The sequence below is a fragment of the Mirounga angustirostris genome, unplaced genomic scaffold (assembly GCF_029215605.1).
Source record: "Mirounga angustirostris isolate CCGP_5_RB_7025 unplaced genomic scaffold, mMirAng1.0.hap1 SCAF_3, whole genome shotgun sequence".
In the NCBI taxonomy this organism is placed as follows: Eukaryota; Metazoa; Chordata; class Mammalia; order Carnivora; family Phocidae; genus Mirounga; species Mirounga angustirostris.
Window position 1 is genome coordinate 34,880,939 of NW_026991711.1, and position 22,222 is coordinate 34,903,160.

At 34.6% G+C, this 22,222-nt stretch overlaps 1 protein-coding gene across 3 annotated transcripts in view; it reads left to right on the forward strand.

The window, feature by feature from the left end:
• DACH1 (dachshund family transcription factor 1) overlaps positions 1 to 22,222 on the forward strand; it is a 426,112-nt gene that overhangs the window by 352,650 nt on the left and 51,240 nt on the right. For all 3 annotated transcript variants that reach the window (XM_064586010.1, XM_064586012.1, XM_064586011.1), the window contains one exon: positions 21,420 to 21,571. In XM_064586010.1, coding sequence (XP_064442080.1) covers positions 21,420 to 21,571 — 152 coding nt within the window. The remainder of the gene's footprint in view (positions 1 to 21,419; positions 21,572 to 22,222) is intronic.

The window sequence follows — 22,222 nt, forward strand, 5'->3', positions numbered from 1 at the left end:
TTCACTTTGAATAACTGAACTCAGGTTATTAATAATGAAGATGTTTTAAAAAATGAGACAAGTATCTTTTCATGGAAGGAGATGAAAGAAATATACATATATAACTGTGACTAACATAAAGGATATGCATGTTTCTGTGGCATATTCTGGAAGTTGTTAAGTGCTTGGAATAACAATTTGATTATGAGGTATATCATCATAATATATCAGGTCTTACAATGCTATCAGGTGTTAAAGAGAAAACAGATTATAGTGTTTCTGGCTCAGAAGTAAACGGAGTTATAAAAATAATGATTTTTATCAACCTAATGAATTTACACTGAAATAAATTACCCCCATGAAGTTTATTCATTTGGTACCTTTATAAGAATCAGTAGTGGCAGCAGAAGATGCAGAAATGTAATATTTTAATTTATTCCATATTTTTCATATAAATTCTAATTGTAAATAAAGTACTGAGGGCTTCTTAATTACTTTAAGTTGACAGCAAAAGTTTAGCCTATAGTTGCAAATGTTGTAACAATGAATTAATTTTAAAGCAATTACTATGGTAATATAGATTATAATTTAGATTCAGTCTTATCTCTTTGGATATATCAAAGCCTATATGTTTAAACCAGTTCTAAACCTTATAAGCTTATACTATCATGTGTTAATATTGCCTACATGATTAGCATAATTAAACAGTATTCTGTCAATGTATATCAAGTGATCAAAAGAGCTTATGAAATTATTTGATAAATTATTCAAATGGATTTGCTATTTTTAATATAAATGAAATAACAGAACCCATATCTCATACCACATTGACACTCAGTATTGATTATATGGCTAAACCATTTTCAGGGGCTGACTTTACTTAATCTGATCTCTTTTTCTGTCTGAGGCAGATAAAATATTAATACAAGGTAAATGAGTGCTCACTGAACTTGCCATATGGCCCCTGTGGAGGACAGAGGGGCCTGGGCAGCCTATGGACTTGCCATATGGGCCTAGAGGGAAAAGGTAAGTATTACACAGAGAACAAATCTACCATATGGACTGGGTGGAGCACTTGAGACTCTAAATACTTCCTTATACTGGGGCATTTTCACAAAAGAATAAAAAACACATAAATAATACATTATACAAAAACCCTTGAAAATGGATCAATTGTTTAGATTTAATATGATGCTTTCAAGCAATGTCCAGAGCATATAAATAATCATGGTTTACTTTGAAATGGCAAAGAGGTTCATCAATCATTTACCCCTGACATTTTTACATTGCATTTAACATCTGTTCCATAATAGCATGGTACAGTAATATACTTAACATCATATTACACACTGAACCTAAACAAATAAATATAACACTAAATTAGAGTTTCTGAAAGTTTGCCTTGCTTCTACTAATATTTTTGCAAATACTGAATTATCTACCCCTTCCATCACTTGAATTTTTTGTTATTATATACAGCAGATGAAATTAAGCAAATGGCAAAAGCAATTTTCTTGGTATAATCAAACCTCATTAATTTGGTTTCTGCTAATATGGAATTAATGATAATTTGGCTTGGGCTTGATAAAGTTTACCTTTGTACTAGATATAAAGAAAAGATTTGCTAAGCCAATTATTAGTATAAACAAGATTACAGTGAGCATGTTTAACCCACTTAAGAGAGCATACTTTTAAAGGATTTTAACACATTAATTGAATGCAAATATATACTGCTAATAAAAAATGAGTCCAATTTAGTCTTTGAAACAGGTCTTTTAGTACCTGTATTCGTTAGCAGATGGTTCCAATTACTGTATATACTTCTAAGTCTGTGCATATTTCTTTGCAGTGTTCTATTTCTTATACTTTTGTTGAATTTACGCCTAGCCATTTCCACTAATCACTATCTCACTTCATTTTCCAAAACATCTATGTCTCTGTTTCCCCCCCCCTCGGAAGAATAATCCTTAAAAAAGAAGAGAGAGATTACCTTTCTAGATTTTCTTAAAAGCTATATGGATTCTTCTGTGGGTTTCCTAAACTAGATTTTTATAATTGAAACAACAAAAAGCCTCTAAGAATCAATTCAAAAGCACCACAATTTGACAAATGTGGATACATTTGAAACTGCATTTGAAGTAGTTCTGTGCAATTCTTTGTGGCTAATTTACAGACAAAAACATTAACATTTATTCGTATAGGATTTTGATATCTTCAGGATTTGATAGCATTTTATTGAGTTTATTCACACTTTGGAATCCAAGAAAAGTTTGTCAGAGAACAAAATTATCCAAATCTTTGGACTATATTGGTCTATTAGACTAAATATTTATGTTTCCTGCCACTTCAGTGGTCTTTACTCAGCCTTCATAGTTGGCTTTTGACTTTTTCCTCTCTGTTTTGGTATTTTTCTCTTCTTCTGGGTTTGCCTCCTATCTCTCTGGAGGGGGACCGGGGATTCTCCCTCTATGCCATTGACTTTTCTCCTTCTACATAATGGGTGTTTGTTAATTCATGTGGTAAACCAAACAAAATAATAGTATTCAAATTTTAAAAATCTTTAGGTAAGAGGAACATGATGTAGAGAAGACTAAGCAGCAGTCAGGACGTTGAAACAGATAGGCGGCAAGAAGGTTCTGGCAGGCAGTAGGTGACAAATGGAGGGCTGTAAGCAGTAGGCAAAAGTGAAGTTCCAGGGGGGAAAAAAAAATATATATATATATATGTATGTACACACACATATACATATAGTGGGGGACACCTGACCATGGGGAATTGGATTTCCAAGAATAGAAAATGCTGAGATGGAAAACATAAGAACTATATATAGTCCAAGGGAAACCAAGATATTGAACATGAAACCAAGGTACAGGATAGGCCCCAGTTATAACATTAGTTATAACAAATAAATCCTGTAGGGAAAGAAGGCAAGAATACATCTTTTTAAAGATTTATTTATTTGTTTATTTGAGAGAGAGAGAAAGAGAGTGTGTGAGTCGGGGGAGGGGCAGGGGGGAGCGGAAGCAGATGCTCGCTGAGCGCGGAACCCAATGTGGGGCTAATCTTACAACCCTGAGATCATGACCTGAGCCAAAACCAAGAGTCAGACATTTAACGGAATGAGCCACACAGGCACCCCAGGAATACAATTATTAAAAGCAATACCCAAGGCCAGATCAATAGAGACAAATTGATACTGCATTTTTGTTTGTTTAATCTCTTAGCTTGATGTGCTATATATTACTCCTACTGATACTAATGATCGATTTCAGTCATTGCTGATGGTTGAATCTCTAGTCGGGAGCTAAGTGGCATGTGTATGGTGGCAAGAAAAAGAAGAAAAGATAATTATCACAATTCTAGATTTGTATTTATAAGGAGGCAGCACGGTGTGCTACTTTTCTTTTTCCTATGTGCTCTTTATTTCTTGATCTTTTTTCTTATTGAGAAAGCAAATAGGAATTCTTGGCTTAAAGTCTTTGATAAGTAAAACATCATCAAAGGAAACATCATCAGGTACTTAAGTTCCCTCCACCCTGTACCTTGCTATATCCTAGGAGGGTCTTCTTTCTAATTTTCTCAGTTTGGTTAATATCAGGTATTTTTCCCTGGGTCTCAATCACACAAACTAAAACTTTCTATTCGACTTCTACTTCTTCCTCAGGCCACCCTTGAGTCACCAGTTCCTATGAATTTCTTGCCAGTATCTCTAGAACTGGAATGCCTAACAAGTTGATAATAAGGCTTTAAATAGTAGATTTCTAAATGGGGCTGCCACTACCGTACTCCTATTTCTTCCATACTCATGCTCTCATTGCCCACTCATGATTTTCTAGAATTCTCATTGAAGCAAAGATTAGGACTTGTCATGGTCTTCTCTCATTGTTTCCTATTACTGTCAGTATTATTCCTACAAAGATTTCACTCATAGGATTTAGAACCAGATAAGTTAGTGCAGTAGGAGAAAATATCTGGATGGTGAAATGGCATAAATGTGATTTCAAATTCTGTCTGTGTCCTTGACGAACTGTGTGACATTAGGAAAATTACACAGTCCCTTTAAGATTCAGTCTTTTTTTTATGGGGAAAAAGGATAATACTATCAAGATTGTTCTGTGAGAATAACATAAAATAAGGCATGCAAAAGCCTAGTACATAGATAGAATAAGCATTTTACTGCAACATTGTTTATAATACCAAACATTTTGGAACCGATTGAACACTGCAATAGAAGAATGAATAAATAAAAGATAGCGTAGTTGTATGATGTAATTTCATACAGCACTTCAAATGAATAAATAGATCTTTGGGAATCATCTTAGAGAAGTCACATAAACACAATAAAAGTTGGAAAAAAGATATTAACAATATGACGTTATTTATGTAAACTCAACTCAAAAATACGCTACATGTTTCTCAAGGTTGCACACAAATACAGATATATTCAGATCTGTGTTTCTATGTATCATCTATAGCTGTATGAACTAGAATGAAACACTACAAATTCATTTTAGTTGACTGAGAAGAGAGAGAATGGAATGGGATGGAGATTAACAAGACGATAGAAGGAGCAGCTGCGGAATTGGGTAATTAAGTGTTCGTTTTTTGGACATGTGAATTTCAAGATGCCTATTAGAGGTCCCAGTGGAGATGTGAGTCCAGAGATGAGGGCAGTTCAGGCAAAAGGTCTGAGCTAAAGATATAAATCTTGGAGCCATCAGCATATAGATGGTATTTAAAGGTGTGGGTCTGAATGAGATCATGAGGGAATGCGTATAGCAAAGAGGAAAGGTCAGAAGGTACCCGGTAATGTTTTGAACTTAAAAAGATTGGCTAAAAAAGAAAAGCAATAAAGAGACTAAGAAGAAGCTGCCGTTGAGGTTTGGGGAGAAGAGAGAATGGTGTTTTGGAAACCAAGTGAAGAAAGAGTTTCAGGAATGAAGGAATGATCAACCTGTCCGGGGCTGCTGCTAAGTAAGGGGAGGTCTGAGAATTGACTACCCGATTTGGCAATATTGACATCACAGTTGATTTTAAAACAAGTAGTGTTATTAGAAAGGGAGAAATAAAAAATGGACTAGAATGAGTTCAAGATTAAGTCACGGGGAGAAGATGAGGTTACAGAGTATACATAACACTTGAAAAGGGATATGAAAAACTGGGACAGTAAGTGAAGGAAAGAATGGTACCAAGAGAGATTTTCTTTTTTAGAATAGATGGGATATATGATAAAATGGTTACGTGCATTTAGGATTATTCAGTAAAGAGGGGGGAGGTCTATAAAGTGGGCACAGTTGCAGGCGTGGCATCCTAATTATTTAGTAAACAAGACAGAGGAAAGACTGACTTCCTCAATATCATTAATTTTTTTGAAAAGCTTGATCTAGAGTCCAGATTGGAAAGTGTAGAGAAACTATAAGCCTACTCTTTCCCTCAGAATTTGAAACTCCATGTTCAGAATACAGATAAAGTCAAATTACAGTCAAGTAATCAAGTAACAATGTAATACTTAGTATATTCTGATCTTTATATATGGCATGCATCCGAAATGATACAAAGAAGTATAAGTTATTCTTTTGTTTTCATCTTTCTAAGAGAAAATAAAAATAGTGAGAGTAAGCATCATGAGAGCCCAAGATAGATGAAGAGATGGGAAGGAAGTCTTGGCTATTTTAAATGAATTCAAGCCATATGAATTATGTTCTAAGATATTTGAACTAAATTGCAGCTGAATTTGTTGGTCCATAGACAAGAGATGTAATGGATGAGTAAACAAGCTAATACAGTTATGATTTAACAAAAAGAAAGAAAGAAAGAAAGAGTATACACATACAGTGAAAGAATCCCCTTGAATGTGACCCTAAGGAAGATTCTAAAATCATTTCGTAAAAGAATTTCTAAGAAAACAAGATGGTAATCCCTAGGATTGGCATGAGCTCACCAGGATAACTTTCACCCTAGCCTGACTTCTGTGCCTACCAGGGCAATGTGGAAATAATGGGAAGAAGAGTTTCAGTAAACATTGATAGACAAGAGTTGTTTTGTGGGTTTTTTAAAATATTTAATTGTTAATAAATAGATGATAGAGAAAAATATATTAACATTTGGAGAAGTTAATCTAAAGTGGAGGGCAAGTTTAGACCCCTGATATAAGGTTTGAGACATAAGATAATCTTTTTTTCCAAAATTTAGGTTTTAGCCATGCCTTAAGATTTTATATCCTGATTATCCTTCATTCTGAACTTGGATTGCTCTTCCTCCAGGAAGTCAAAGATGAACTAAATGTCCTTACTTGCTCCAATATTCCTCTCTGTATGGAATTTGCTATTCATCTATAAATATTTCCAGAAAGACTAACTTCTAATTTGGCTGATTTACCAACTGAACCAATTGGCAAGATATATTCATATTTCAGGGTTAACCTGGTTTCCTAAAAAGTCTCAGTGAAATTTATGATTAAACATAACAGTTCTGAAAATAATTCTGGTAATGAAGGCAATAATTTTCTCTAGAGTATCATGATATTTTTGAATCTATTGTTATGCTAGGCACTGTATTCAAATTTCTGTGGAGAATCTGTATCCTGTCAAATGAAATTTAGCAAATAGATTTTAGAAAACATTATAAGAGAAACAATGAGGATACTATATTTGTGATGATTCCCAACTAAAAGGAAGTGACGCCAGTATACATTGTCCTCCATAACTACTGTCCTGAGCCATCCTAGGTGGGAACATGTCAGAATCTTGAGTTATGTGTGAGTTTTGAAAGTGAATATAAATATACCATTTTTTACTTGTTTCTTATTATGGTATTTCTTTAAATTTTCTTTAAATTTTCTAATGTAAAATGTTATTAAAGGGCAATGGGAGTTTTTCACATATATCAAGAGAGCAGGAGTGAAACTTGAATGTTTGGTTTGGTTGTTCAAATAGGAAGCACTTCCTAATAAAGTTGAATATTTTAATTGTTTTCAAATTTTCCATTAGTATTAAGTCATTTATGAAATCATGTTTCAGTACATATGCTATTTATAATTTGTTCATCTTAAAGTATACGAGACAAAATAGAAGTAGTAAAACTTTCAGGTTCTCTCTGGGTTTTTCATTCTTTTGAAATCTTATTATATGGGGACAAGGAGTGATGAAAGATAATTTATTATGACAAAAAATAAACCTATTTATATTTGCCTAAAGCTTCTGGTGATCGTCTTTAAAGTAAATTAATTATCTAAATATAGAATAGTTACTGACTGACTAAATATGGAAGAGTTCTACTTACCTATATGCCCATATGTTCCTAGAATTTACATAACTATGTGCATGTGTATACAGTCATGGGTATACACATGCATATATATAAAATATACTTTTCTTTGAGTTTCCTTCAGATACATTGGATTCTATAGGGTTATTTTATCTATAATAATGTAATTTATCTCAATCCCTCTTCATATGTTATTAAGAAGAATCTTTAATATATATGCTTATAAACTTGAGAATTCTGAGTAAAACTAAATACACAGAAATAGCCTGAGAGATTAACTTATTTCATTTGGAAACACCTCTTAAACATTTATTCACTCTACACATATTGCTTGAGAGCCTAGTAAAGGCAAAGCACCATTTGAGGTAGAGGGAACACAATACCAACAATATAGAGAGGAATTTTATTCTTAAGGAGCTTGCATGTATTTAGGAAAGATTAACAAGAAAGAAATATACACGAACATATTAAGTAGCTATAATGCTAGTGTGATTTGAATTGAACATGTCAGGAGAATGAATGGTCACGTGGGCATATAAGGCTAAAATAGTTCTACATTCTCATGAGACATACACGGTTATAGAGAAGTGCCATTTCTGCAAGATGATCAGCCATACCCAAACGATTTCTGACCCTGGTGGGCCACAACCTCATGTCTGGCCTACAGGAGCTCCTGCAATTCTGGCCCCCTTAACTTCTCTGACACCTGCACCAGTCCCCTCTTCTCACATTCACTGGGTCTCATCCACACTGCCCTTCCTCATGTGCTTTAACACATGTTTCCTTTCCAGTAAGATTTTTTTTTTAAGTCCAATTTTTTTTCAGTTTTATTGTTTTTTTAGTAGGCTCCACTCCCAGTGTTGTAGTGTCCAATCATGGTGTTGAACTCACAACCCTGAGAACAAGACCTGAGCTGAAATCAAGAGTCGGATGCTTTTTTTTTTTTTTAAGATTTCATTTATTTATTTGAGAGAGAGCGCACAGCAGGAGGAGGGGCAGAGGGAGAAGCAGATTCCCCCTGAGTGGGGAGCCCGAAGCAGAGCTTGATTCCGGGACTCTGGGATCATGACCTGAGCCAAAGGCAGATGCTTAACCAGCTGAGCCACCCAGGCGACCCACAGCTAAGATTCTTGATCTGTGCTATGTCTTCCACCTTGAATGCATAAATTCTTTATGATATTAAAAAAAAAATTCCTCAAAATGAATCTGAGGCATCCATGCTCTTAGACATAGAAAAAATAAAGTAGAAGATAACAGAAAATACTTTAATGGGAAAAAAAAAAAAAAAGATTGGTGTTTTTTAATTTGGAATTTAAAGCAATTTTAACATTTCAAACAGTTTTTCAAATTAAATTTAAAAATAGGTGCGATAAAGGAAAACTTAGGCAAGACGTCTCATTTCTGTATTCATTTTTTTTACTCTTTTTGTGCCAACAGATTTTCTTAAATATAACACATTAAAAAGCTAGTAACAACAATTTTATAAATCTGACAATGTCATCTTTCTTCTTTGCTACATAGAACAAGTGGTTATAAATTGGAAATCAATGTTTTAAAACTTACATGTAGTAAAAGTCCGGGAATTTGCATTATGTTTTTATGCTCTGAGAGTTGCAAAATAGCAGCTGTGCTGTTCAAGAATCCCCTTCTCACCAAGGGAAGAATGCTGACTTTGACATAAACATACACTCTTAACTTTTTATATTTCCCTAAATCCTAAAAATTAGTGCTCTCCTTTGCATTTTTATATGACTATGTTAGAAAGCAGTTAGTTTTAAAGGAAGAAGTCATAAAATCTCAATAGGTAAAAGGGATATAAAGGTCATTTAGTTTAACCTCTTATCAATTTCTAGGGAAGAGTTTCTATAATATTCCTGACAGGATGCTTATCAACCTTTGCCTAGACCCTCTGTCATGGTATACCCACTATTGTCCAAAGCAGCCAACATCACTTTTATGCAGATGAATCAAATCTTAATGTTTTTTACACATGGTCACTACTCCCTTTTCTGTACTGATAGCCATGAATATATTCACTCAATTTTTAAAAATTGGGGTTTTAAAATTTAGATTAAAATATCATAAATAAAATAGCGTAACTACTTTTTTATGCTGGCTTCACATTTCTAAAAAGGCAACCCAAACTAAAAGCATTTTATATTACATATTTTTTCATTCATTCAGATTCCGCTAATTTAAAATGTAGACTAACCTCAGCTAAAATTTATCTTTATGAATATAAGAACAAAGGGCTTAACAAATTAACTAGTTTTGAAGGTAAATTTTATCAGATATTGAACCAACTGATGATAAAATTGTGTCATATGCCAGGCAGGGAGGTTACACAGGTGAACAAGATGGACAGAGTACTTCCCTCACAGTTTTTCATATTACAGACACTTAAGGAAACAAAACTGCAAAAAAAATTTTTTTTAGTTAGAATTTTCATTGAATTTGATCATTTGAAAGAGTCCCGGTGAAATGTAGTAGTTGTTTGTTGTTACGAATGGGAGGGAGAACATGAATTGGTTCAAACCAGTGAAGCTGAAGGTATTGAGCTATTAGGTTATCTCCTCAGGAGATTTTTCACATCCACATGCCATGCTTTCCATCTCAAGAGATTATGGTAAGGGAGGTAGGAAGAAAGTGATGTACTAAAACACACCTGTGGCTTGGAAAGAGTCATTATTTGTCATAAATTAGTAGACTTGGGTAAGTTAATTTCTCTAGATCGGCAAGCTGATGTCTAGGGCGGCATCTCAGCAGCCTGGTACACGATACCTTACCAGAGCAGGGTAGTAGCCAAGAACTCCAGGAGCTTCCGGTGTGAGCATGGAGCACGCTGATGGAGTCACGGGGTGGGTGGGGCTAGTACTGGAAACCTAAACAAAGTTCTTATGATGGAAAGTGAGGCATGTTCATGGCTAGGGTTGATGAGGAAATTCAGGAGACGCTTAATTGGAACAAGTGCAGAAGACAATTTGTGGCAATATCCAAAGTTGAATCATAGCTGATGGATGAGTAAGGCATGGGACCGGCCGGCTCTTTCTGAAGTGAAGCCCTTGGACAGTAATTTTTGGTTTCAAGAGTCTTTAAGTAGGCCTTGCTCTTTTACCTCATGGAATGAATGTGCCTATCACTTTAAAAGTGATACTTCCATGGTCAAATATTTCTCACGAAGTATAGACTTTGTCAGTATGGCTGACACTTAGTGAAGGTGTATAGTGAGGAAATTTGTAGGAGATACCTCTATGGGCCACCTAAATTAGGGATGATATTAGTGTCTATTAAATTCAAGGCTGGAGTATTCTAGTCCCATGTGGTGAGAATCTGGAATTTTACTTCTAAAATTTGATTAAAATTTGATTAAAAAATGAACGATCACCAGTGTGACAGTGCAAATTGCCAATTTAGATGAATCTTGGATGCCTTGGATGACCACTGGCTGGGTTTTAAGGAATAAGTAAAGTCTTAATTAAGAAGGAAAGGGATAGAAACATCTAAGTTTCCTTTCTAGTCTGAGATAAAATAATTATAAAATTGCCTTTTTTGGAATGTATGTCTCTTATACTCGAACAAATTATTCTTACAGATAATTGATATTTTATTCTTTGTATGTTTAAAGGCTCTGGAACAAGGCTACTTGGGTTTGAATTAGGCTCCTCTCCTTACTAGCCGAGTTATCTTGGCAAATTAATTAACTTATTTTTACCTCTTTCTACTCATGTGTAAAATAAGTATAACACTAGTAACAATCTAACAGAATTATTGAGAGGATTAAATTAGTTAATGCATGCAAAATGCTTAGAACGTTGCTTTGCACACATAGAAAGCGCTCAATATATGCTAGCTATTTTAATGATAATGCTGATGATCATCATCATACCAATGCCTCTTTTTTTTTTTTTAAGATTTTATTTATTTATTTGACAGAGAGAGACACAGCGAGAGAGGGAACACAAGCAGGGGGAGTGGGAGAGGGAGAAGCAGGCCTCCTGCGGAGCAGGGAGCCCGATGCGGGGCTCCATCCCAGGACCCTGGGATCATGACCTGAGCCGAAGGCAGACGCTTAACGACTGAGCCACCCAGGTGCCCCTGCCTCTGACTTTTGAAAGAAAAATGAGTTAATAGAATTTTTACTGCATAGCATTGGTTTTATGTTAAAACTTTTTTGTTATAGAAAATTTCAAACAAGCATAAAATTAGTATAATGAACCACCCATATACCTACCCATCATATGGCTTTAATAATAACTTATGTTCTAAGTTCCCCCACCCAATTCCTCCTCTTCCCCAGAGAATTCTGAAGTCAATCCCAAACATATTTTACATAATCTGTAAATATTTTTTTCTTTATTTTCAGTGTGTATCTCTGAAAGATCAGGGCTCTTGTCTTTAAATCACAATCACGTTATCATTACCACTCCTAAAATTCCTTAATATTTATTAAATATCCTGCCATGTTTCACATTTCACCAGTTGTCTTAAATGTATGTATGTTTGTGGGTATGCATATCCTTGCAAGCATTCAAAATATTCTTTCCCTGTATTTCCTTTAAATTGACACTATAACTTTCAATGAAGAAAGAAATGAGAATTTGCAAACTTGGGTTTGAAGAACTTTGGGTCAATCGCTTATCGGACTTCTTTTGTCTGAAAAATGAAAACTTACACCAAATGATTTCCAAAGATATCTCACACTTTTTACCATTCCATGCTCATTTTAGTCTAAAAGCTACGTGCAAATCCGAGTAAGTAAGTAATCCATGATACCAGAGCTCCTCATATTTCGGGAGAATAATTTGGGAATTGTTCTATTTACTTAGCAGAAGATTCATTTTCAGCGTGGAAACTCATAAATGAAACAGAGCAGGGCAGGGATGACAAGAAGAAACCAGGATCTCAAAGTACGGCACTGTGTGAGGCTGCCCAACGCTCTCTTCTTTTTCTCTTTACTTCTCTTCTGAAGTCATATTAATTTTGAAAAGGCCTTGAATTGATGTGACAACTCCTCCCCCCCACCCCCTGAAAATTCTCAAAGCACATTTCAGAAACTCATTTTTGGCAGATGTAAATTTAAGTAAATTGGCCAAGGTCACAGCACAATAAGGGCAGAGTTATCAAGGGAATGCAGTTTCCTGCTTTTTCCACCATCCATGAAATTAGAGTAACTCCACCCCTTAAAATGAAAGGGTCTACTTTTTTTTTTTCTTTTGGAAATTATAAACCATGATTTGGAAATGTTTTTTACCATTAACTCAGGCTCTCAAAAGTGGTCTTTTAGGATTATGAAATGTTTGTGCACTATTTCGACTGCTCTTACTGTATATATCGCAACCAAGACAATTTGCTGCAAAAGGAGAGTGCATTTTTTTGTTTGACCTGAACCATCAGATTTTCTTTTCATGCAGTGTGACATGATGAAGCAGCTATCTGTAGGAACAAAACTAGTTCACTTTCTATGGGCAAGCACAGACTGTAAAGTAGATTATTAAAGTACACAGAAATAGAAAATTAGATCAGAAGTGATGTTTTACTGTGAGGTCTTCTTTGGGCCTTATAAAATGAGAAAGAACTAACCTTGTTCTATTTCTGAGTCCTGAAAAAAAACCTCATAGCAGGCATATCACCTTTAATTAGGTTTCTGCTTTTGGGAAGCATTTTACCAGCCCCCTTTCATTTATTTTTAATGATGTTATCACTAACAGGCAAACAGTCCCTTAATAAAACAAAAACAGTTTCTATATAAAGCCTGGTGTACATGTCCTGAGTCAGTCATCTAAAAACAAATGTTATGATTATTTCCGTTGTGCTCTTAGAACACTTAATGGCCCTACTGTGCAGATATGCAAAACATCAACCGAGGAAATATAACCAGGTCGTTATGCAGCTTTCAATAAATGTTTTCCCATATTCACTTGCAGTATCAGCAGTGAGGTTAAACCTACAGGGTCACGGAAAAGACAGAAAGGTCAATTAAGTGGATCTTTTCAGCATAGCCATGGCCACCTCTTTCATAAACACTATGACTTATGACTTTAACAAACAAGCAGGGGTAGAAGCCACTGAAAATGTTTAAAAGGTAAATGTGTGTGTGTGTGTGTGTGTGCGTGTGTGTGTGCTTAATGTTTGGTACTGTTCCATTTTGTTCCCAAGCTGTGGGAAGAAAAAAAAAAAATGTACACATAGCTATCAGAGTCCTGCATTTCATTCTTCTCGGGTGCCAGAGATAGTGAGGAGTTTGCTGTGAAGGCCATGTTTGGAAATATTAAGGTATAGCTTGATAGTTTCCTTCATACACAGATTTTTGAAATACAAATGTAGAATAGCCAGAAATTAAAGACTCTCTTGAGAATAATGGTCGCAAATAGGCTTTCCCTTTAAAACTACAAAGTTTCTTCAGAGGACTTAGGATCCCTGCTTTCCTTGGAAGGTCGTCCCTGCATACTTTCCTTATACAACTGCTTAACCTCCTCCTGTTTAAATCTTTCCCAATATTCCATCCCCTTTTCTAATGCACCATGCCATGAAATGTTATTTTTCTCCACTCTGATTTCAACTTGTATCATCTAAATATAATCTCTTCTTTTTCTAAATAACCACTGGGTGCTATTGGAATCAATCTTTTGGCACATGACCTTATTGAGATTATAATTGCATGCATTTTTTCTTTATCTTCTTCCTAGAGCTTCCTCCTAACTCAACATAATGCCTGTGAAATTGTCTTGTAATCAATTGAGTGGTTTTCCAATAGAAGGTATTTTTAGTTTTGCTGCCATGGATGTGGTGTAACCTCAGGGTGAGCAAGAGACTACATCCTTCTCATTTCTGCATTTTGTACTGTTCCAGCTTTTGTCTCAACTCATCTCATTCACATATTCCTTCAACAGACATTAATAAGTGCTTACTCTGGATAGGGAGCTGAGATTCTATGTTCTATTTCTTCCTGTAAGGAGTGGTCCCTAACTTCCATCAGCATCCCAAAGGTAAACTGCCCAAAAGGTAATCCACTGATAAAGATAATTGCATATATGTGCAATACATACTTTAAAATGCATTAAATTAGGCAGAACTGTGGGTTTGGTGTATATTTTAGCATACCTGCAGCATCCTGCCAGACATGCACTTACAATGATCTCCCTTCCATATTAAATCCTTCCTTTCATTCACCCAAACTCAAAATCCAGATACTGCTTCAAGTATATCCAAGGAAACTCTTAAGTGTTTTTATGCTTTTGACAGTCTATTTCTCTAAAATCTGTACTGTTTTCTTTCTGGGTAAGTCACCTTATCCATTTCCTCTAGGTCCTGTTGCCTGAAGAGAAGTTGATAAACTAGTTCATATCCTTTTGCCCTTTCTCCAGTTATTCCTATCCTAGTTAATTTTAACTGTTTGCTGAACTAATTCAGGGTTAGTTTGTATAAGGCAACTATAATAATGTATAGTAATAATTTTATTATCAGCATGATACTTCATCATCACAAGCCTCATTAGAGAGAAAGAGTATAGAAGTCTCAAGCTTATGGTACAACCAGGATTCCCTCCATGGCACATTGAAGCCAGGTTTACAAAAGGAGATGTGTAATACATTTAGTTATTTGTTGCTTACTGATAGTCTATTAGTATTTTATATTTTACAAAGCACTTTCATATACGTAATCTAATTAGATTTAAGGTATAATCCTTTGAATCTGTAATCCTCTTTTTAGTAAATAAATCAAATGAGACTCATGGACTATAAGAGATGAATTTTTTGCTCTACTATTTGCTAATAGTTGCTAGAGCCAGGACTTGAACTCACGCTTTCTGAATCTAGTCTGGCTTGCTTTTCACTTTACCATAGCTATATCCAGAATTTGAAAAGTGGACTTAAAATTAAATACAGGAAATTAGCCTCATTCTATCATACCCCTGGATATTTTATAAGAATTGAAATAGATACATGAAAGTCATGCAAATAAATTTTAATGTGATATTTTGAAATTCCTTATTTCATGAGAAGATGAAAATAGAAAGGAAAAGATTTACATGACCATTTCTAATTTAAGATTACATTCTGGATCACATTATTCAACTTTATTATTAGTTTCCATTGCCAAATTAAACCCAGAGTCCTACAGTAGGAATGAACTAGGATTGAGGATATGGTTGAACTCAATTTAAATGACTGTGTTTTATGTCTGGATATAAGTTTCAACAATTTTTTTAAACACCAATCCCTAATATTTTAGATTATCCATGCCTGTACTCCAGTTGAATAATGTGGCTGATGAGTTTACAAAAACACCAATAAATTTAACTTTCTATATAATTGTGATGGAAATCTATCAAAATGGCAAAGAATTCATATTTTTATAAATAACTATTCATAGAGATTACCATATTCTCTAGAATCTTTGTCAACATTTTTTTCACTTTTCCAGTACAAAAAATATAATATTTGCAATGTAAAATCCCAGATCACTTGTAAACGTTAAATATGGAGACTTTTTTTATTTTAATAATGTTGCTATCTACTTTACAACAAAATGAATAAATGTGAATTCCCTTGGAACGTATGGTTTTCTAAAAGTGAACATTTTTCTACTTGGAATTTATGATGTAATAAAAGACATCAGACACAAACACACACACACACACAAGAACTTGAAAGAGAATATATAATTCAAACCCAAAGGGATTAGTTATGAAAATAACAACTGAGTTAGATTTTATTAACAGGAAAGAAAACATTTTAAAAGTAGAGGCCCATTATTTTTTTAAACAACATTGTTCCTTAGGATATCCTGCTAAATTGTTATGCGTGATAAGATTGGATGGAAAAAAAAGCTGTCCTACAGAGGCATCAATCTTACTGATAGTCATTTATTGATACATGACTTAAACTATGAGGAGAATCATGAGATGGAATGATGAGAAGAAAGAAATATCATTTTTCATACTTTATTGATTTTGGAATTTTAAGCACATTTTCTTGTCATCCATTTTTATCTTGCCCATCATATTCTAATTGATGTTAATTGATTGTATGGTGTTATATCTGTCATTATATTTCTTATATAATTATAAAAATGGTCATTGGTATTTTTTCTGGTCAACAGATGAAATCATGTGTGAGATGGTGATGTGTGTGCTTCTATTTTCTTTTAGAAAGCCACCGTGTTTCCCTGTACCTGAATTAAAATTCAAGAAAGTTAAAAACCACTCTTTCTTAGGAATTTAAAAATAACAAGAACTCCTTTGAGAACTGGCATAACTACTAGTCCCCTATGGATATGGAGTACTTAAAAAAAAATTGTACCCTAGTTAATGCAGCTTTCAAAAGTGCTTCCTTTATTTTTAGGAGGACTAACCCTTCCCTGCATCTAATTTGCCATCCTGGGTGTGGGGAGTACCTGCCTTATAAATGGTTGAACATTTTCTAATTTGATAAAATGAAGCAAGAAAACTTAAGAATCCTTGTAAAATGGAGTTTGTAAACCTAAATAATCAAGAGCTTGCTCTGAAATTTTGTGTTTTATGTGACTCAATTCTTTTTCAATCAATATAGGCAAAATCTCCAGTTAGTATAGGTGAAATATCCACTCAACTAATTTTTAACATTTTTTTAGGAAATAATAGAGAATGCGAAATTTAAGATTTACATGACGCTAGAGTTTGTCCCATTCAAACTGTTATTTATTTATTTTTTTTAATTTGAGGAAACTGAAGCCTGAAGAAGTTGTTATGTGTCCAAAATAGGTGATACTCACTGGACACTAAGTCATTTTCTTTATATATCCCAAAGTATACAGTGTTATGCCCTGTTTTCATCCTCTATAGCCGTGTAACAATTTATACCAATAATTAGTGGTTTAAACCATCAAACATTTAAAATATCAGTTTCTGTGGATCAGGATCTGGGTGCAACTTAGCTGGGTGGTTCTGGTTTAAGGTCTCTCATGAGGTTTCAGTTCTGCTGTCAGCTGGGGCTGTAGCTTCATCAAAAGGTTCAACTGGGCAGGGGGAATGTGCTTTCAAGCCAACTCATGTGGTTTTTGGCAGGCCTCAGTCCCTTGTCATGTGCACCTCCACAGGGCTGTCTCGTGACATGGCAGCTGGTTTTCCCCAGGGCAAGAAATGCAAGAGGAAAAAGAGAGAGAGACAAATGGAAATTATAAACTTTTCATAACTGAATCTTGGAAGTGACATCCCATCACATTTGTTTTTCTCTGTTAGATCTGACTCAGACTAGGAGGCAGGTTCTAGATAGGATGTGAATACTAGGAAGGAGGAATCATCAGAGGCCATCTTAGAGGCTACTACATGCTTACCACAAGCCCAGAGAAAATATTCCCCAAGTACTTGTCAAGTAAATTAAAAGATGTGTTAGTTATTTAACTCTTTACAGTAAAATATCTCACATAATAAATTGGAATACGAACTCTGGATTAAATAATAGTATTCTGTGTATGTTATTCTTGCTGATTTTATACTTACTGTGGTCATGTAAGAGTGTGTTCTTATACTTATGAAATATGCAGTGAAGTTTTAGGATTAAAAGGGAAGATGGTTCAAACATATGCACACACACACAGAATAAGAGAGGGAGAGAGAGAAATAATTTAAAAGCAAACATGGCAAAATACACACGATTGGTGAATTGGAGTAAGGAGTTGAATTAGTTTTCTAGGGCTGATTTAACAAATTGCCATGATCTTGATGGCTTAAAATAACAAACATTAACTTTCTTACTGGAGTTTTGGAAGACAGAGGTCTAAAATCAAGGTAATAGCAGGGATAAGCTCCCTCCAAGAGGCTATAAAGGAGAATCCATTTCTTTACCTCTTGTAGTTTTGGTGGCTATCAGCAGCATGCATTGACTATGGCTGGGAAATCCTGATCTCTGTCTCCATCTCCACTCTGCCTCCTCCTCTTTACTGTGGATCTCTTCTGTCTCTCTCAAGTCTCCCTCTGCCTTTCTCTTATAAGAACACTTGTCATTGGATTTAGCACCATCCTAAACCAGGGTGATCTCCTCATCTCAAGATGTTTAATTTCATCACATCTATAAAAACCCTCTTTCCAAGCAAGCTAACATTACTAGGTTCCAGGGATTCGGCATGGACATGTATTTTAGAGGGTTACCAGACAACCCATTATATGAGTATATAGAAATTCTTTGTACAATTCTTGTAACTTTTCCGTAAGTTTAAAATTATTTGAAAGCAAAATACTCAAGAACAAAAAACAGATTACATTGTCAAGTCTGTAATAATCCAGAAAACATGGCATCTGACAAGCTTTCTTTTAAAGATAAAACTTTAAAAAAATATGTACAGATATATCAAATTGGAATAAGGTGTTTTGTGAATTTGTGCTTCATCATCATTCACTGTTTGAAGTCAATGGAGATTATGTAATGTCAAACTCTTTTCCATGTTGTCTGGCCTCTCAAACATTTGCTTTAATCTTTGTAGAACATTTAAGATATCAAAGGTCACTTTTATTTCAAAAGGAAGGGCTGTATTCTTAATTGTACTACTTTATAGGAAGACTAAATGAGACTTTCTATGATGTTAATTGCCACAAGATGACAACTTTTTAGTAGGGTCTTGAAGCACAAAGGAATATTTTTGTTTTGTATGTTTGATCTTGATTAGTTTGTCTTCTTTTCAAAAATGTGTATTGATCTTAAGAATCACCCTTCTTTTTTCATTTCTTTAGTCATCATTGTGCCCTAAATTTGATTGTTTCTTAGCTACATATTGAGTTAAAGTGGCCTTGTGTCGTATCTCTACTAAATAAAATGATAAGTGAATGAATCCTATCATCTAAGTCTATACCAAATGATAGTTGAAACCATGAGGACTAAGGTGAGCATTCCATTGAAGCAACTGCAGAAAAAAATATCACACACACACACACACACACACACACACTAACATATACATAGAACAATTTTAATCCTATATTGGGAAAAATGGAATAGCTAATGGAATAATGATGGAAGACAAATATTTTACTAACTGTAGGAATTGGCTACTTAACAACTGGGATCAGTCATTCCAGTCCAGATAAGCTACTTGAGGCTTGCAGATTGTGTTTTTCAGCATTCTATCCTCAGCGCCTAACATATTGTTTATGTAAAGTAAATATTAGCTACGTAAATGTATGTATCATGAGTGATTTTATGAATTAATTCACACAACAGCCAAACATAGTCAAGCATAAATGTGTTGAATTTAAATCAAACAGTCATGGGGATGATGGAACTTACAATCAAATGTGTGTGCGTGTATATGCGTGTGTGTATACACATTCATATGGCTCTTTTTCTTGGACATTCTTTAAAGAATTGTGGAATCAGTCTCTAAAGCTGAAAGCAAACTCAGGTGGTCATCTGGTTCTATGCCTTTCTTCAAGAGACAAGCAATTATTATCCCCATGATCTATTAAGCCACATTTTCTTTAGCATGTGACAGCTAAGGTGATGCTGATCGAAAAATATTGCTCTCCATTCTTAAACAATTTCACATGCACATAGATGTTTAACAAGCGCCTTTTTTGGAGCTATTATGAGAAAACACTAGCAGCCTTGGTCTGGAGGAGTAATTTATGACAACTAGGTAAAGGGTGTCCAAGATCATCTTGATCGCATTAGCCATGCAGTAGCCCTACCCCTGCGCTGCGGTCTTTCTTTAACCCTGGTGACAAGAGTGATAAAAAAAATAATGACACAGTGAGTCGTCCTTTAGCTACTCACTCCGTTGCTTCTTCTAGTACCTGCTGCCTCAGATCGCCTGTCAGTAAGTGAACAGGAAAGGAGAAACTGCAGAGGAGTGAGAGTGTGAGCGTAAGAAGAGAGGCAGCTAATAGATGGCTTGTGTCCCAAACTCTCCTCCCCAACCTTTCTTCCCTTTTGGTTTGTTAACTAGAAATGTGGAAAGGTGAGGGAGATGAATTTAACTTGTTCTGACATTAGTTAGAGACAGAGAAGTGTGGCTACTTCCATAATATTTCTGCCCCAGAGAGAGGTAATTGGAAAACGTGTTGTGTGGTTAGGTGTTGTAATGAAAAATAAAGGAATGATCGAGAACAGCAGAATCAAATTATAAGCATAAAGGCAAGTGTGCTGAAGTTTTTAGCCACTTGCAAAATTGAGAGATACTATCAGGACTGTGCAAATACATTGCTCTGATTAATTTTCCTGAGGTGAAATATGAAAATATTTATAAAATTGAGAATCCTGCCATGAATAAAATTTTCTCTGTGATATATAATAAACTAAAATAAGCCATAACGTGTAACTATCTTAAATGAAACTGTAAAAATGTTTAAATAATAAAGAACTGAATGAAAAGATTTCACTCTGAGAGTAAAAAGAATCCATATCGGGACATTACTCTAGGTTGCTTAAAATATTAACGAATATTCAATAACAAAGTAAAGATTAATTTATCTTAGAGGGTTTTATATTTGATTTTCTAAATATTGTTATGGAAGTTGCATTTTATTACCCTTTCTTTAGACTCCTTTCTCATGTATAAAGGGCTAATTTTTCAATATGAAAGTAAAAGGTATTCAGGGTCAAAAGAATTAGATCTTTAGTTTTAATGATATTGAATAATTCAGTTTTATTTTAGGGAGAATATATTTGATTCTAGAGTTTCTTGTCATTTGTAAAATGACAAATTTCAATTGTGCATTCTTTTATAGATTCCTTAAGAATGTATTTGAACAAATCATTGATATAAAGGAAGGGTTAATTGAGAAATAAACACACTAATATACAAAGCATTTCTTTTATATGAAGCTCTAGCAATATTCTATTGTCAATCCAAACAGAACAAACTAAAATGAGATAATTGGGAAGGTGCCCATAAAGTCAGCCTGTGTATATTATCACAACTATATGTGAGATAATATTTGTTTTAAAAAGATTCTATGGCACTGTAAACTCAGTCTCATTAGAGACTGCATTTAAAAGGCTTATAAAGTTACTCATTAATGTTATCTTGTTGTATCTCCACAGCTTTTTCATTAAAGAAAATTCAGCAGAAAGCATTTTCTCCTGATAGCAGGAACCAATTTGCAATAAATGTTCTGGAAACCACTAGGGAAGCCATTACTGAGGTCTAATAAAAACAGACAAGCGTAACTTGTTCTATATTTTTGTTTCAATCACATACAGATGAGACCCCGCTTTCCACACCAACCGCAAGAGACAGCCTTGACAAACTTTCTCTAACTGGGCATGGACAACCACTACCTCCAGGTTTTCCACCTCCTTTTCTGTTTCCTGATGGACTGTCTTCCATAGAGACCCTTCTGACTAACATACAGGTAGGCCTTTTTGTAATCTGGAAGGTAGGAACGTGGAAGATCCAGCTGTAGATTTTTCCCAAATTCATACTATTCCAACTTAATCCGTTCATGGGATTGACCGAACAATGGCATTGGACTTTTCCCAGCAATTTAAGATTTTAAACTTGCTACACTAATCAAGTTGGTTTAGAAATACTGATATATGTATATTCAGCCTTAATAAAAGCTTCGATGAAAATGACCTGGGATTTGAAAAATCATTCTGCCTAAATGTTCTCCTTATTGCCAACTGATGGGAGGAATCTAACTGTTTAAGTTTGTCTGATTTACTCAATAACGGCACACCAGTTCTAATAAATATTTAGTTATTTTTAAACTGCTGGCCTTCCAGTGAGGAAATGATATGTTTAGTCACTTAGAATATGTCTAATATAAAAGAATCCAAAAAATCCCTTCTTTAGTAAATAAGTTTGTTTCAGTTAATAGGGTTTCTTCAAAGAATAGACTTCAAAAAGCTATACAAAACTTTCCACGGATTTCCTATGTAGTCCTCAGGATGTATATTTTCCGTACAGTACATTATGAATCAAAAATACTTACAGTTAACAATAACATAGAACATGGAGCCAAAGTAATAAGAGTGTTTGGGATACAAGAAAGAGTAATTTT